The sequence below is a fragment of the Oncorhynchus keta genome, chromosome 28 (assembly GCF_023373465.1).
Source record: "Oncorhynchus keta strain PuntledgeMale-10-30-2019 chromosome 28, Oket_V2, whole genome shotgun sequence".
Classification (NCBI taxonomy): domain Eukaryota; kingdom Metazoa; phylum Chordata; class Actinopteri; order Salmoniformes; family Salmonidae; genus Oncorhynchus; species Oncorhynchus keta.
In genome coordinates, this window is record NC_068448.1 from 24136202 (window position 1) to 24154788 (window position 18587).

The window sequence follows — 18587 nt, forward strand, 5'->3', positions numbered from 1 at the left end:
GATGGTAGCTGACTCTACAGCCACTCCTATCTGTCATATTTTTAATCTGAGTTGAGAGGAAAGTCTTTGTCCTCAGGCCTGGAGGGACGCCAAAGTAATTCCGCTACCCAAGAGTGGTAAAGTGTCCTTTACTGGTTCTAACAGCAGACCTTATAAGCCTGCTGCCAGCTCTTAGCAAACTGTTGGAAAAAATTGTTTTTGACCAAATACAATTATTTCAGCATGCTTATATAGAAGGGCACTCAACATGTACTGCACTGACACAAATGACTGATGATTGGTTGAAAGAAAAGGATAATACAAAGATTGTGGGAGCTGTACTGTTAGATTTCAGTGCAGCCTTTGATATGATTGACCATAACCTGTTGTTGAAAAAATGTATGTGTTATCTATCTATCTATCTATCTATCTATCTATCTATCTATCTATCTATCTATCTATCTATCTATCTATCTATCTATCTATCTAATAGAACTAAAAGGGGTTTCTTGAAATGGAAGCTTCTCTCATGTCAAACATGTAAAGTGTAGTGTAACGCAGGGCAGCTCTCTAGGCCCTCTATTCTATTCTCTATTCTATTTTTACCAATGACCTGCCAAATCAAATCAAATTTGATTAGTCACATGCGCTGAATACAACCGGTGTAGACCATACAGTGAAATGATTACTTACGAGCCCCTATCCAACAGTGCAGTTTTAAAAAATACAGATAAGACGAAGAGAAAGGTAACAAGTAATTAAAGAGCAGTAGTAAAAAATAACACTATATACAGGGGGGTGCCGGTACAGATTCAATGTGCAGAGGCACTGGATAGTTGAGGCATTAAACAAATCTAATCAAATGTTATTAGTCACATGCGCCAAATACAACAGGTGAGGACCATACAGTGGAATGCTTACTTACGAGCCCCTAACCAACAATGCAGTTTAATAAATACGGAAAATAATAAGAAATAAAAGTAAAAAGTAATTAAAGAGCAGCAGTAAAATAACAATAGCTACACTATATACAGGGGGGTACCAGTACAGGGTCAATGTGCGGGGGCACCAGTTAGTTGTGGTGAAATGTACATGTAGGTAGAGTTATTAAAGTGACTATGCATAGATGATAACAACAGAGAATAGCAGAGGTGTAAAAGAAGGGGAGAGGGGGGGGCAATGCAAATAGTCTGGGTAGTCATTTGATTAGGTGTTCAGGAGTCTTATGGCTTGGGGGTAGAAGTTGTTTAGAAGCTTCTTGGACCTAGACTTGGAGCTCCGGTACCACTTGCCGTGCTGTAGCAGAGAGAACAGTCTATGACGAGGGTGGCTGGAGTCTTTGACAATTTTTAGGGTCTTCCTCTGACACCCCCTTGTATAGAGGTCCTGGATGGCAGGAAGCTTGGCCCCAGTGATGTACTGGGTCGTTCGGACTCAACCTGCTCCACTGCAGCCCCGTCAATGAGAATGGGGGCGTGCTCAGTCTTCCTTTTCCTGTAGTCCACAATCATCTCCCTTGTCTTGATCACAATGAGGGAGAGGTTGTTATCGTGGCACCACAAGGCCAGGTCTCTGACCTCCTCCCTATAGGCTATCTCGTCATTGGCGGTGATCAGGCCTACCACTGTTGTGGGTTAGGGTTAGCAAACTTAATGATGGTTTTGGAGTCCTGCCTGGCCATGCAGTCATAAGTGAACAGGGAGTACAGGAGGGGACTGAGCACGCACCCCTGAGGGGTCCCTGTGTTGAGGATCAGCATGGTGGATGTGTTGTTACCTACCCTTACCACCTGGGGGCGGCCTGTCAGGAAGTCCAGGATCCAGTTGCAGAGGGAGGTGCTTAGTCCCAGGGTCCTTAGCTTATTGATGAGCTTTGAGGGCACTATGGTGTTGAACGCTGAGCTGTAGTCAATGAATAGCATTCTCACGTAGGTGTTCCTTTTGTCCAGGTGGGAAAGGGCAGTGTGGAGTGCAATAGAGATTGCATCATCTATGGATCTGTTGGGGCGGTATGCAAATTGGAGTGGGTCTAGGGTTTCTGGGATAATGGTGTTGATGTGAGTCATGGTCGGTAGTCATTTAGGCAGGTTACAAAGCATGTGTCTCCGTGTATGCTGATGATTCAACCATATACGCATCAGCAACCACAGCTAATGAAGTCACTGAAACCCTTAACAAAGAGTTGCAGTCTGTTTTGGAATGGGTAGCTAGTAATTAACTGGTCCTGAACATCTCTAAAACTAAGGGCATTGTATTTTGTACAAATAATTTCTTAAGTTCTAGACCTCATCTGAATGAGTTGGTGATGAATGGTGAATTGGTAATGAATTGGTAATGAATGGTGTGGCTGTTGAACAAGTTGAGGAGACTGAATTACATGGCGTTACCTTAGATTGTAAACTGTCATGGTCAACATATAGATTCATTGGTTGTAAAGATGGGGAGAGGTCTGTCCGTAATAAAGAGATGTTCTGCTTTTTTGACACCACACTCCAAAAAGCAAGGATCTAGTTTTCTGCAGGATCTAGTTTTGTCTAATCTTGATTATTGTCCAGTCGTGTGGTCCAGCGCTGCAAGGAAAGACCTAGTTAATCTGCAGCTGGCCCAGAACAGAGAGTCACATTTTGCTCTTCATTGTAATCAGAGGGCTGATATACAGTTGAAGTCGGAAGGTTACATACACTTGGGTTGGAGTCATTAAAACTCGTTTTTCAACCACTCTGCACATTTCTTGTTAACAAACTACAGTTTTGGCAAGTCGGTTAGGACATCTTCTTTGTGCATGACACAAGTAATTATTCCAACAATTGTTTACAGACAGATTATTTCACTTGTAATTTACTGTATCACAATTCCAGTGGGTCAGAAGTTAACATGCACTAAGTTGACTGTGCCTTTAAACAGCTTGGAAAATTCCAGAAAATTATGTCATGGCTTTAGAAGCTTCTGATAGACTAATTGACATCATTTGAGTCAATTGGAGGTGTACCTGTGGATGTATTTCAAGGCCTTCCTTCAAACTCAGTGCCTCTTTGCTTGAAATCAAGGGAAAATCAATGGGACCAGGCAGCCGTCATACCGCTCAAGAAGGAGACGCATTCTTCATCTCCTAGAGATGAACATACTTTGGTACGAAAAGAACTGCAAGTCAATCCCAGAACACCAGCAAAGGACCTTGTGAAGATGCTGGAGAAAACAGGTACAAAAGTACCTGAAAGGCTGCTCAACAAGGAAGAAGCCACTGCTCCAAAACCGCCATAAAAACCGCCATAAAACATGGTGACAAAGATTGTACTTTTTGGAGAAATGTCCTCTGGCCTGATGAAACAAAAATAAAACTGTTTGGCCATAATGCCCATCGTTATGTTTGGAGGAAAAAGGGGGATGCTTGCAAGTCGAAGAACACCATCCCAACCGTGAAGCACAGGGGTGGCAGCATCATATTGTGGGGGTGCTTCACAAAGGGATTGGTGCACTTCACAAAATAGATGGCATCATGAGGCAGAAAAGTATCTGGATATATTGAAGCAACATCTCAAGACATCAGTCAGAAAGTTAAAGCTTGGTCGCAAATGTGTCTTCCAAATGGACAATGACCCCAAACATAATTCCAAAGTTGTGGCAAAATGGCTTAAGGACAACAAAGTCAACGTATTGGAGTGGCCATCGCAAAGCCCTGACCTCAATCCTATAGAACATTTGTGGGCAGAACTGAAAAAGCGTGTGCGAGCAAGGAGGCCTACAAACCTGACTCAGTTACACCAGCTCTGTCAGGAGGAATGGGCCAAAATTCACCCAATTTATTGTGGGAAGCTAGTGGAAGGCTACCTGAAACGTTGGACCCAAGTTAAACAATTTAAAGGCAATGCTACCAAATACTAATTTAGTGTATGTAAACTTCTGACCCACTGGGAAATTATTCTCTCTACTATTATTCTGACATTTCACATTCTTAAAATAAAGTGGTGATCCTAACTAACCCAATACAGGGAATTCTTTACTAGGATTAAATGTCAGGAATTGTGAAAAATGTAGTTTAAATGTATTTGGCTAAGGTGTATGTAAACATCCGACTTCAACTGTATATACTATGCATGTTTCTCTTGGCTAAGAGTTGAGGAGAGGCTGACTGCATCACTTCTTTCTATAAGAAAAATTGCGTTGAAAAACCCAAATAGTTTGCATGGTCAACTTACAAACTCTGACACACACACTTATCCCACCAGTTATGCCACTTAGGGGTCTTTTCACAGTCTCCAAATCCAGAACAAAGTACAGTATTATATAGCGCCCTTATTGGACTTCCTTCCATATAACTTCCCTCATATTGCTCAAATAAACAGCATAAAGAAACACCTCACGGCAGAACGCCTCTCCCCTTTTTGACCTAGATTGTTTGTGTGTATGCATTGATATGTAGGCTGTGTGTCTTTTAAAAAAAGTATGTAGTTCTGTCCTTGCGCTGTTCTTGTCTATTGAGGTTCTATATTATGTAATTCTCTATTATATTTAATGTTTTGCATGGACCCCAGGAAGAGTAACTGCTGCTTTTGCAACAACTAATGGGGATCCTAATAAAATACCAAATACGGTACTGTGGTAGTGGGGGGGTCATGATACGGTACTGTCAGTACTGTGGTAGTGGGGGGTCATGATACGGTACTGTCAGTACAGTGGTAGTGGGGGGTCATGATACTGTACTGTCAGTACAGTGGTAGTGGGTGGTCATGATACGGTACTGTCAGTACTGAGGTAGTGGGTGGTCATGATACGGTACTGTCAGTACTGCGGTGGGGGGTGGGGGTCATGATACGGTACTGTCAGTACTGAGGTAGTGGGTGGTCATGATACGGTACTGTCAGTACTGAGGTAGTGGGTGGTCATGATACGGTACTGTCAGTACTGCGGTAGGGGGTGGGGGGTCATGATACGGTACTGTCAGTACTGAGGTAGTGGGTGGTCATGATACGGTACTGTCAGTACTGCGGTGGGGGGTGGGGGTCATGATACGGTACTGTCAGTACTGAGGTAGTGGGTGGTCATGATACGGTACTGTCAGTACTGCGGTAGTGGGTGGTCATGATACGGTACTGTCAGTACTGCGGTGGGGGGTGGGGGGTCATGATCGTTTAGCACCTGATTCTGTGCCTCTCTAATATAGAATCCCATTACTTCCATTTGAAGACCCATTTCTTCTTGTTTTTTAAATTATTTAAACGAGCATATATTGCTACTAAAGGAAAGGCAACACCATGAAATAATGCAGTAATAAATAACTAATCAGTAAATGTAAATCATATCAATAAATAAAACATGAGAATAAGACATTCTGAAAAACAACAACAGGAAATGGCAGATGGAATGTTACAATCCTAAAGTATTTTCCAGAATAAGTGGCCATGTGCGCAGCACTACACAACAGCTACTCCCTCCTTCCCTCTCTCTCTTTCAAGGGTTGTGAAACACTCAAGTGGTTGGAACAATGACCCATCCAATCATGTGTTAAGGAGCCTTCAGAGCACACATCTAAATACATACAGTACCAGTCAAAAGTTTGGACACACCTACTCATTCAAGTGTTTTATTTTTTACTATTTGCTACATTGTAGTATAATAGTGAAGACATCAAAACTATTAAATAACACATATGGAATCATGTAGTAACCAAAAAAGTGTTAAACAAATCAAAATATATTTTATATTTTAGCTTCTTCAAGGTAACCACCCTTTTTGCCTTGCCTTTGCCTTGCTTTACATCGTGCCTAAGAACAGCCCTTAGCCATGGTATATTGGCCATATACCACACCCTCTCATGCCTTATTGCTTAATTAACACCCATGTACTGTAAGGTGTTTAGTTTAGGTTGAATGAAAATGGATATTGGATTAGCACACTACAGATGTCACAATTCCAATAGGAGCTGGGAGTAAACCGGCCAAAACTTAATCAGCATTTAAGAGCCTTTGATAGCTACAAGTCGCTTTAGAGTCACACACCCACACACAGTTAATTAGGGATTATCAGTGATACTCTGAGACAGATGCAAAATCTTAGGAATTCATACGAACATAAAGCGCTTGTTTCTACAGTTTAAATAAGTTTAAAGCGGAAAAACCATGACTACTCTGAGGTTCCGACAGTGAGAAAAAAGTTGGGGTCTTACTCTGAAGTTCTTGGCGGTAGGAGAGGGTGAAGAGGGTGGTGAGTCAGACAGAGACTTCCTAGTCCTGGACAGCTCCTTGGTGCGGGGGTACATAGATGACATCTCCACACTCTACCCAGGACACAGAGGCAGGTCTGGTCAAGCCTCTACAGTAACATCCACAGACAGAGGCTTCCAATCCAGAACAGACAACAGCTGCACAGATCCACAGATCTCCTCTTAGGCTACAACTGTGCAGACACCTATGGCTGTTGTTGCTGCTGCGCTCACCCTGACTGGGGATCCTGACAAACAGGTGTGTGTGAGGAGCCCGCTCCACAGTCCAGAGGGCTGGAGAGAGAGAGACCGCTGCTAACTTTAGAAATATTGCTGCTGATCTGACCTACCTTCCCTTCTTCCTCCACAAAGTAAAGACAGCAAAGTGATCATTGGACAAGAATGAAAACAACCAAAATAGCTATTTCTCCTCTTGGCTAGTACAACTCCTACAAAGACATGCACCTCTGTTTTTCTTAAAAAGTAGACAAATCAACTTAGTTGAGGATTGTTAGACCACAGCTTCATTACTCCGAGACCCTTTCGCACATCAAAGTCGACACAACACACTAAGTCCTCACATCCAAAGATAAACCCAACCACAGTGAAAGGTTTGTTCCAGATGATCTCTTATCCCATGTTTCTCTAAATATCCACTCTCTCTCCTTTTACATCCCCCTCTTTCTCTCCTCCCCAACTCTCCTCTCTCCTGTCCCAACTCTCTCTCTCACCCTCCTCCCCTCTCTCTCTCGCCTTTCCCTGCTCACTCTAGCTCTGGCAGAACTCTCTGGCAGGCTGCCAGAGGCTCTGCTGTGTACAAGCTCTGGGCTAAAGCTGTCCATTGATGTCGATGAGGATAAGTAGAGGAGGAAGTAGACAGACAGAAGTAGGGGGCTGATACTGAGGTTCCAGAGGTTCAGCTTTAACACTTGGGGGGAGTCAAGATCAACAGTGACCCGTCAAGTAACCCTGTCCTCCCATGATGCTCTGGGAAGAAGTAATGTTAGTATGAGTGTTGACATTTGGATGTCGAGCCACTGTGTCCGAGCCCTTTCTCCTTTTCACAATCTGTTTCATAGTACTTGCCATGCTGCACTGTAAAGTGAGCTAAGCTCACATGCTAATTTTAAGGCAACACTCCACTCCATAGTGGTTTTGATTTCTTCCTGCAATATCGGTTACCTCACACACACAGAGGCCTGTCAACAATGACTCAATCTGTGGCAACTGCATTGGATTCTAGAGCACTGAAGTATTAAGTTGCTGCTACGTTTCTCTTTCTATCATACACAATCCCCCATCCTCACATCCCTCTTTCCCTTCCTCTCAGATTCTGCTCACACAGGCCAGAGGCTCACTGCTACCTTCTTTTTAAAGAGGTTTGCAGTGCTGTGGCTCTTCCTGAACTCTTTTATCCTCTTCGCTCATCTACTGAAAGAGACAGAGAGAGAGACAGAGAGAGACATAGAGAGAGACAGAGAAAGAGAGAGAGAGAGAGACAGTGAGAGAGAGAGAGAGAGAGAGAGAGAGAGAGAGAGAGAGAGAGAGAGAGAGAGAGAGAGAGAGAGAGAGAGAGAGAGAGAGAGAGAGAGAGAGAGAGACAGAGAGAGAGACAGAGAGAGGGACAGAGAGAGAGAGAGTGCATGAGAGAGAATGAATGCTGGCCTGGCGGTCTTGTGTTGAGCCCTGGCCTGGCACGCTCCCATCCCCTTTCTTTGAGTCATACTGAGGACAGAGGTCTGTCTCTCCTGTTTCTCTCCTTTTTAACGAGTGGACCCAGTGACCATTGCACATGGCAAATACAACCATTCAACTGCAGACAAGAAACGAGACACAATAAGAGAAAAATAAATATTCAAACTGAGATTATTCTTTTCTTTATGTACATTGATTTTTCACATTAGATCTCTCTGTGATTTTAAACATTGGTGTGCAGGCAGAATACTTATTTTTCCTGGAGTTTTGACTTGTCATGTCATATCAATTATACATTACGTGTGCTTTATGGCCCATAGTTTAAGATAAGCACCACTGAAGTTTCACGTAATATAAATCCTGATATATGCGATTCCAATCTGTTCATATGGATTGTTCCAATACATATTCAACCAGCTTCACAGACCATCTGTGCGAGTCTGCTGGACAGTCTGAGTTCCTACTAGCTCATCAGGTAGTCAAATGGCTTCCCTGTGGCAGTGAACTGCACTGGCCCTGGCTGTGGAGAAATGCCTGCTGAGACCTATATAAAGAGTTGATTTCAGCTGAAGTTCCACACACTGGATCTGGGGCTTAGGTTGAGTAGACTGGCTCTCTCCTTTATGACTTTCAATATGGAACATTCTCATACATCACTTGGCTAGGGTCCCCTCCTCTCCTCTCTCTCCACTTCCAACTCAGAATAACTCTGGTCCTTAAACACTTACTTTGGAGTAAAGTAATTTGTGTTTTGTCATATGTTACTCTGACAGGTGTAAAAGAAAGAGTTTTCAAGAAGTGGATAGCGGCTGCTCCACTAGTGTAGGTGTTCCTGGCAAAGACAGGTCCCTGGTGTGTGGTCATTCTGCAAGTCACATAGAGGCCAAAACCCAAACAGTCACAGAGAGACAAAAACACACATACATGCACAGAGACACATATAATAAAACATACAGATACCTGCAGACAGACATACCCTCTCTCCATCTGTTTTCCTGCCTTCACCGGTCTAGTGATCTTTAGCATCTTTATGGGGGTTGAGCTGTGCCTTGGCCTAAGTCACAGCTGAGAGATTATGAGTTCTGAGAGAGGTCACAGATACTCTGGGGTTCTAATGCTACCCTCAACCCCCCCTAAGCCAACCTGCTAACTGCAGCAGCAGAACTGCTGAACCTCTGTAGCGCACACAGCGAAGCTCCATGCCGTGATGGGCTATCCAGAACTATCTCTCCTTACATTGAGAGTCTATCAAACAGTCCTGTGTTTAGCTCTCAGAGCTGTCATGAATTCTGAATAATCCGCTCTCTCCACTGGCTTCCAGTTGAAGCTCGCATCCGCTACAAGACCATGGTGCTCGCCTACGGAGCTGTGAGGGGAACGGCACCTCAGTACCTCCAGGCTCTGATCAGGCCCTACACCCAAACAAGGGCACTGCGTTCATCCACCTCTGGCCTGCTCGCCTCCCTACCACTGAGGAAGTACAGTTCCCGCTCAGCCCAGTCAAAACTGTTCGCTGCTCTGGCCCCCAATGGTGGAACAAACTCCCTCACGACGCCAGGACAGCGGAGTCAATCACCACCTTCCGGAGACACCTGAAACCCCACCTCTTCAAGGAATACCTAGGATAGGGTAAGTAAGGGTAAGTAATCCTTCTCCCCCCCCAACAAGATTTAGATGCAAGTGGCTGTTCCACTGGTTGTCATAAGGTGTATGCACCAATTTGTAAGTCGCTCTGGATAAGAGCGTCTGCTAAATGACTTAAATGTAAATGTAAATGTAATAATCAGGTCTGTGACGATAGAGGGAGAACAGAAGGCTCTCCCTGATAACTTAATCTAAACATCAGGAGCAGGAGAAAGTAGTAATTATGCCTGGCAGCAAAGTCTCTCACTCTATTTCTCTCTCTTTCTCTCCCTCGTTCTTTCTCTCAGCCTCCCCGTTAATAATCCCCTTACAGAGCAGTGAAAGCCGTGAGGTCTTCAGCTGAGATCTACTGCACCTGTCTCTGGGCTCTCTTCTTGAAAAGCAGAGAGAGAGAGGAGAGAGTCTGCTCAGATCATTATAGAGGCAGGCAGAGGTCATCGTTGGTAATGGGGCCTGCGGGCACCCTTCCATCCTTTCCAGATGAAACCATGCTCACTGGATGGGGAGGGGAGGGGGGGGGGGCATTATCACAGTCAGATTTAGGTCCTTGGTTAACGCTGAGGAACGCTCATGTTACTGACCGTCCATGTCTGGGATTCCACCTTAGGACAGCAGGACGGTGATAGAGACGGTGAGCTCAAAAAGCTATCACTATCCCTTTCACACTATAGTATACAGTATACCATCCTCATGTTAATCTACATTCTTCTCTGTGACTCCTCTCCACGCCCAGGCATCCACCAAATTGCCTCAGCCCACTCCCATTAATAAAATGGCAGCAGTTTTACAAGCGCCTAACCAATTGTGCTATTATGCGTTTTTTCCCCCACATTATTTGTAACTTATTTTGTACATAATGTTTCTGCCACCGTATCTTACGGCAAAAAAAAGCTTCTGGATATCAGGACAGTGATTAATCACCTCAGATGGAACAAAGATTTTTTCTTCAAAAAGCAGGATGCACAGGATATTCTGTGAACACCTGACAAGACCAACATCCCCGTAATTGGCAAAATAAATAGACGCAGGTACAGAGGACACAGACCGGGGTGCCTCGTAAGGATCCGCAGAATGTGAGTGGGAAAGCTGCCGTTACCGTCAATATTACTCGCAAACGTACAATCACTGGGCAATAAATTAGATGAGGTACGTTCACGAATATCCTACCAACCGGACATCAAAAACTGTAACATCTTATGTTTCACGGAATCGTGGTTGAATGATGACATGGATATTCAGCTAGCAGGATATACGCTGCACCGGCTAGATAGAACAGCACACTCCAAAAAGACGAGGGGGGGCAGTCTGTGCATATTTGTAAACAACAGCTGGTGCACAAAATCTAAGGAAGTCTCTAGATTTTGCTCGCCTGAAGTAGAGTATCTTATGATAAACTGTAGACCACACTATTTGCCAAGAGAGTTTTCATCTATACTTTCGTGGCTGTTTATTTACCACCACAGACGGATGCTGGCACTAAGACTGTACTCAGCCAGCTATATAAGGAAATAAGCAAACAGGAAACCGAGCACCCAGAGGCAGTGCTCCTAGTGGTCGGAGACTTTAATGCAAGGAAACTTAAATCAGTTTTAACTAATCTCTATCAACATGTTATATTCGCAACCAGAGGGAAAACAAATTCTAGATCACCTGTACTCCAGACACAGAGATGCATACAAATCTCTCCCTTGCCCTCCATTTGGTAAATCTGACCACAATTATGTTCTCCTGATTCCTGCTTACAAGCAAAAATTAAAGCAGGAAGCACCAGTGACCTGGTCTATAAAAAAGTGGTCAGATGAAGCAGATGCTAAACTACAGGACAGTTTTGCTATCACAGACTGGAACATGTTCTGGGATTCTTCCGATTGCATTGAGGACTACACCACATCAGTCACTGGCTTTGTCAATAAGTGCATCGAGGACGTCGTCCCCACAGTGACTGTACATACATACCCCAACCAGAAACCATGGATTGCAGGCAAGATTCACACTGAGCTAAAGGGTAGAGCTGCCGCTTTCAAGGTGCGTGACTCTAACCGTATAAGCGTATAAGAAATCCTGCTATGCGCTGCGACAAACCATCGAACAGGCAAAGCGCCAATACAGGGCTAAGATTTAATCCTACTACACCGGCTCTGACGCTCATCTTATGTGGCAGGGCTTGCAAACTATTACAGAAAACAAAGGGAAGCACAGCTGCCAGCTGCCCAGTGACACGAGCCTACCAGATGAGCTAAATCACTTCTATGCTCGCTTCGAGGCAAGCAACACTGAGGCATGCATGAGAGCATCAGCTGATCCAGATGACTGTGTGATCACTCCCTCCGTAGCTGACGTGAGTAAGACCTTTAAACAGGTCAACATTCACAAGGCTGCGGGGCCAGATGGATTACAAGGACGTGTGCTCCGAGCATTTCACTGTAAGGTCTACCTACACCTGTTGTATCAGCTCACGTGACAAATAAACTTTGAAAGGATTTGTGCTCACCAACTGGCAGGTGTCTTCACTGACATTTTCAACATGTCCCTGATTGAGTCTGTAATACCAACATGTTTCAAGAAGACCACCATAGTCCCTGTGCCCAAGAACACTAAGGCAACCTGCCTAAATGACTACAGACCAGTAGCACTCACGTCCGTAGCCATGAAGTGCTTTGAAAGGCTGGTCATGGCTCACATACCGCCCAAATAGATCCACAGATGGTGCAATCTCTATTGCACTCCACACTGCCCTTTCCCACCTGGACAAAAGAAACACCAACATGAGAATGCTATTCATTGACTACAGCTCAGCGTTCAACACCATAGTAACCTCAAAGCTCATCACTAAGCTATGGATCCTGGACTTCCTGACGGGCCGCCCCAAGGTGATGAGGGTAGGTAGCAACACATCTGCCATGCTGATCCTCAAAACTGGAGCACCCCAGGGGTGCGTGATCAGTCCCCTCCTGTACTCCCTGTTCACCCATGACTGCGTGTCCAGGCACGACTCCAAAACCATCATTAAGTTTGCAGATGACACAACAGTGGTAGGCCTGATCTCCGACAACGACAAGACAGCCTATAGAGAGGAGGTCAGAGACACGGCCTGGTGGTGCCAGAATAACAACCTCTCCCTCAACGTAACCAAGACTAAGGAGATGATTGTGGACTACATCTCCATTTCACTGTAAGCCCATTCAAGTTGGAATTCCTAAAGGTGAAACTGCGACGACCGTTTGCAATATTACAACAACAAAGAACTTACTGCAAATAACAGTTAACACTGTTATTTCCTCTCTGACATAATTGCACGCACGATAGAAGAGCACTATATGTACTGCAATTTGTTTACTGTGCTCCTCAGTTCGGCAATAAAAACAATAACAATGGTGGTGGGGCAGCCAGTGGCGCTGTTTCCCCCCTACTGAGGATTCCATCTTTAAGGGAAATTAACAGAATTAGAAACTGTGAGCTTTTTGCTGAAACATATTGTTTTGAAAGGGATTTCCAGCCTCATAAGGTCATTCTGCCCTGGGAGGAATGTACACCTTTGGCTGCATGGAGACAGTCTGTGCAGATACCTAACCTACAGGTGGAAGGAACACACCATCATAGAGAGAGACAGAGAGACAGAGAGACAGACAGAGACAGAGACAGAGACAGAGACAGAGACAGAGACAGAGACAGAGACAGAGAGAGAATGAGAGAGAGAATGAGAGAGAGAATGAGAGAGAGAATGAGAGAGAGAATGAGAGAGAGAATGAGAGAGAGAGTGTTGAATTGACTACAGTATAATTATGGCTGTAGAATTCAACGCTGAGAAGCAAAAGAGGAGCTCCCTGTTTTGCCCAATATGGTATGGAATGTCAAGATACCTCGAGCATGTATGATGTGGTAGGAGAGGGAGAGAGAAGGGAAGAGAAGGAGAGGGGGTATGTGGGTACTGCAGCCTGCCCTGGACTCTCTCCCACTGTGATAGCAAAACAGCCCTATCACAAACACTCCCAAAGCAAACTACACTAACATTGCAGTACATCTGTAATCATTGCATCACAGATCCTCTTTAATGGTCTCTGTGTACAAGGCTATTGTTATTATGTGAATCAAAGAAATGCAGCTTTGAACACACACAACTAATCACACACACACAATCACACGCACGCACGCACGAAAACACACACACACACACTTAATTGCAATACAATATGATATTTCAAGAATCATAGGAATCCCCAGCTATGACAATAGAATCAGTGAGGTGTGTAATATAATATAATAATAAAATTGCCCATTGTAAAAGCATGTAATGTTCATCAACAAATGCCCCATCATCTGGGAGGAAAATGGTACTGTACTGAAATCATAGTGTTTTGTAGCACCACCTACTGGTAGCTGAAAATGTCACAGACATTTCTCGAAGAAGTTTGCTCACTATTTGGATTTTGTTTTTATTCACCTTTAATTCTGAAAAATTTCAAATCTATAAGATCCTATCTTTGACACTGTTTGTAAATGTGCTGCTTTTAGTAGACTCCATACACCACATACCTCCAAATTCTGGTAGGCTTCATCTGACTCTTGGTCACAGAATCGAACTTGTTTCTCTCTTGTGGAGAGGACATGTTTGGAGGGATCCTCAATTGGGTTCTGGTTTTCATCTTTCCATTCAACAACTACAGTATTCACATGATAAGAAACAATCACTAAACAGTTACTGCACCTTACCATGACAAGTTATTTATCCTATAGAGAGATCTTGCAGTAAAAAAACAAAAAAACAACTGATCCACTGACTGTATAAAGTCTTACATAAACTGGGTGTCAGGTATAACTTGTTCTTCCTATGGTACAGTATGTCACATGACAAGGATATTTGGGAAGAGTAACATTTCTGTAACAAAGCAACTTCCTGAACATGGTTGAGCAGAAAAATGTAAACACATCTGTATTCAGTCATAACTGTGTGACTGTGTACAATGGTTGGGTTTCTGACCTCTGGAGGATGTGCGGTTGGCCAGGCTGGTATAGTTCCCACTGGCAGAGGAATATTCTGCCTCCATGGTCCCCAGCCTTGATCTATGATTTCCGAGCTTGAAATGAGAAAAAAACTGCACTTCAATGCTTGGCTCATCTGAACCTCAAACTACGCAGCTACTATAGTACAAGATGATCTCTCACAAAATTACATTATCATAGATTATCTACTGTAACAATAACTAATGACAACAATACGATCCTGAGGGGAAAAGCTAACACAAAATTATTAAATGTTTATCCCCACCTCATCTATCTCCCTGCTCCATGTGGGACTGTGATCCTCTGTCTCCATAGACTGAGCCAGTTTGGTCCTGGTCTCTCCTCTGTCCTCTGCAGCCCATTTCCCCCGCAGACAGGACCTGTCAGTCAGTCTGCTATGTCCATCTGCTGTCTGTCTGTCTCTGTCCAGGGGAGACAGACTGTTGGTCCTCTGAGCTTCCTTCAGTTCAGCCAGGGTCACACCCTGAGGAAGACACAGACAGTACATCCTAAGCTCAACAAGATACTACAGATAAATAGTCCAACAAAATCACATTGATACCAAATAATATCTTGGGGACAGTTTTCCTATCTTGGGGCATAGTCTTGGATTTGTAATGAAGAATTTCCATTTAACATGCATTTTCAGTCCTGGCCTGTGGAGTGCGTTTTGTTTAGTACCTGTGTGGATCTGCGGGTTTGCCTGGCTTGGCGGGATCTGGCCTTCCTCTGAGACTCTGCCTCCTCATCTCTCACTGGGGTTAGATAGGACCTGCACAGGTTGGAAACAAGGCAGCAGCACTTTGCAGGACATACAGTGCATTCAGACTTTTTCCAAAATTGATTCAATTATTTATTTTCCTCATCAATATTCACACAATAACGCATAATGACAAAGTGAAAACAGGTTTATAATTTTTTTTGCACATTTATAAAAAAAACAGTACATACCTTATTTACATAGGTATTCAGACCCTTTTTCTACAACTTGATTGGAGTCCACTTGTGGTAAATTCAATTGATTGGACATGTTTTGGAAAGGCAGACACCTGTCTATATAAGGTCCCACAGTTGACCGTGCATGTCAGAGCAAAAACCAAGTCATGAGGTTGAAGGAATTGTCTGTAGAGCTCAGAGACAGGATTGTGTTGAAGCGCAGATCTGGGGAAGGGTACCAAAAAAGGCAGCATTGAAGTTTCCCCAAGAACACAGTGGCCTCCATCATTCTTAAATGGAAGAAGTTAGGAACCACTAAGACTCTTCCTACAGCTGGCCGCCCGGCCAAACTGAACAATTGGGGGAGAAGGGCCTTGGTCAGGGAGGTGACCAAGAACCTGATAGTCACTCTGACAGAGCTCAAGAGTTCCTCTGTGGAGATGGGACAACCTTCCAGAAAGACAACCATCTCTACAGAACTCCACCAATCAGGCCTTTATGGTAGAGTGGCCAGACGGAAGCCACTCCTTAGTAAAAGGCACATGACAGCCCACTTGGAGTTTGCCAAAAGGCACCTAAAGGACTCAGACCATGAGAAACACGATTATCTGGTCTGATGAAACCAAGAGTTACGTCTGGAGTAAACCTGGCACCATCCCTATGGTGAAGCATGGTGGTGGCAGTATCATGCTGTGGGAACGTTTTTCAGTGACAGGGACTGGGAGACTAGTCAGGACTGAGGGAAAGATGAACGGAGCAAAGAACATAGAGATCCTTGATGAAAACCTGTTCCAAAGCCCTCAGGAATTCTGATTGGGGACGAAGGTTCACCTTCCAACGGGACAATGACCCTAAGCACACAGCCAAGACAACTTAGGAGTGGCTTCAGAACAGGTCTCTGAATATCCTTGAGTGGCCCAGCCAAAGCCCAAACTTGAACCCGATACCTGAAAATAGCTGTGCAGCGACGCTCCCCATCCAACCTGACACGGCTTGAGAGGATCTGCAAGGAAGTTTGTAGCGTCATACCCAAGAAGACTCAATGCTGTAAATCGCTGCCAAAGGTGCTTCAACAAAGTACTGAGTAAAGAGTCTGAATACTTATGTAAATGTTCTATTTCAGTTAATTTTATGTTTTTTATAAATTAGCAAACATTTCTAAAAAACAGTTTTTGCTTTGTTATTATGGGGTAATGTGTGTAGATTGATCATTTAAAAAAATCTATTTTAGAATAAGGCTGTAACATAACAAAATGTGGAAAAAGTCAAGGGTCTGAATACTTTCCAAAAGCATTGTAGCTGTCATGCCCTATAAATAGCTTCAATGAACTCTGGCCATGCTCTGGTCACACACTTGTCACCTTGTACTGGAGCACGAGGTGACGACACATCAGGGTGAGGTGACATTATGCTCAAATTATCAACAAAACCTTTCAAGATAAGAGGGTGGCAGTGATCGTTTTGAAAGGTACTGCACCAAAACAAATATTCACAGGAGGTTACATATAACAACTATGTGTTTCATGCAATGACTTGGGTGAAGCTGCTTTTACTACATACTATTTCTCACAAGTAAATGTATGCAGAATGTGTTCAGTTGTGCATACAGTGCCTGATGTAATCACAAAACAACTATGGATTGTACAAAGCACACAATAAGTTCACAGTAAATAACCCCCCTCAATCAATACTACAATGCTCTTAGGACGTTAATGTGGTATTCCTTTCATGATCATGTTTAATGCTTCTAGCGTGGACAGTAGCCAATCAATGACCTCTAAGAGACAGCCATGTTAGCAGCCATTGGGCTCCATAGAGAGGGGAAGAGTCGAGTAAGCAGCATTCAATCTAATGGCTCGTTGTTCCCACTAGTACCGGCTGCCGGCTGCACTCCCTCCCTCTTTCTGTACTGAGTGCCGATTAATCAACTTCTGCTGTGCCGGAGAGGCACCATCCACACCCTCCATCGTGAGAGAAAGCTTAACTCGACCGACAGTCAGGACGTCAGCCTACTACATTATTTAACACTGACTACAGGGCTGTGGATGGCTACATTACTATCAACTGTGATGTAGCCAGGTAGCCTACCAGTTAAGCACACTGGGCCAGTAACCGAAAAGTCACTGGTTTGAATCCCCAATAAAAATCTGTGGGTCGCTTTGAATAAGAATGTCTGCTAAATAATTGTTATGTAAACTGTGATTCTACAGCAACATTACAAATCATATTTCTACACAGTGGAATGACTTGAGGCAAATGTGATACAGGAGACGTCCTACAGTACATTTGTTTACGTTGCAGGATATAAAAAACACTTGTTTTAAGCATGTTCAATTTGATTTAAGCATGTCCAATTTCATTTAAGCATCTCCAATTTCCATACCAAATGCATTATATAGGATAAATTTGTTGGGGTTGTAATTTAAACATAGTGATGGGAGGTATTTGAGTGCCAATGCATTTAGTTTACTAAATATGTACAGCACTATACACACACCCACACTCCTATAAATTCAGCTAACACAACCCAGGAGCACCAAATTCCCACACAGTACAATTCAAATACCAGGGAAGGGTATACCTTCCACTTGCAGGAAATGCCAAGCAACACCAGTGAGAGGCCCCACCACGTTCACTCTCAGATCAGAGTAAAATACATATATTCTCACATTCTGCACAGGGAAGTCATGCAGATAGGGGGATAGGATAGGGTTCAGGGTAGGAATTAGTTCCATACCTGGGCAGGCAGGCTTGCATGGTCCCAGGCTGCTGAAGGTCAGAGACCGGTGGAGAGAGACTGCAGTGGGAGAGGCCGGATACGATCCTGAGAGAGGAAGTGATTGGAAGAAAGAGAGGGAGCGATAACGGAGGACGGGGGAGGGACAGGAGTGGGACAGGGCGGAAGGGAGAGAGAGAAAGAGAGAGAGACTGTATCCTCCCCATCAGCTGGGCAAGGCGAGGCACAGTGTGTTCAATACAGACTCATAGGCGGGCTGCGGGGCACTATGAGCCAATTGCGTCTCCAAGAGCCTGATGCAAGCAATGCAGTTTATACGCCACACAGAGCACAACAAGCATGTTCAATGGGATCGACATTAGCAAGTGCTGCGCAGATTTGCCAAACTTGATCACAT

General features: G+C 44.1%; 1 protein-coding gene across 6 annotated transcripts in view; it reads right to left on the reverse strand.

Annotated features, from left to right (window-relative positions):
* The window catches only part of LOC118360884 (protein phosphatase 1 regulatory subunit 12B-like), a 43167-nt gene extending 24788 nt beyond the window's left edge, over positions 1–18379 (reverse strand). The window contains exons 1-7 of one of the 6 annotated variants that reach the window (XM_052485181.1): positions 18191–18360; positions 15469–15678; positions 15199–15289; positions 14783–15001; positions 14495–14591; positions 14050–14174; positions 6142–6252 (exon numbers count right to left, since the gene is read on the reverse strand). In XM_052485181.1, the coding sequence (XP_052341141.1) occupies positions 6142–6252; positions 14050–14174; positions 14495–14591; positions 14783–14830 (381 nt within the window). In that variant the 5' untranslated portion in view covers positions 14831–15001; positions 15199–15289; positions 15469–15678; positions 18191–18360. Of the gene's footprint in view, positions 1–6141; positions 6253–14049; positions 14175–14494; positions 14592–14782; positions 15002–15198; positions 15290–15468; positions 15679–18190 lie in introns of all 6 variants that reach the window. The other 5 variants (XM_035740410.2, XM_035740408.2, XM_035740409.2 and 2 more) reach the window with 5 other exon arrangements.
* Between the last annotated feature and the right edge of the window lie 208 nt (positions 18380–18587).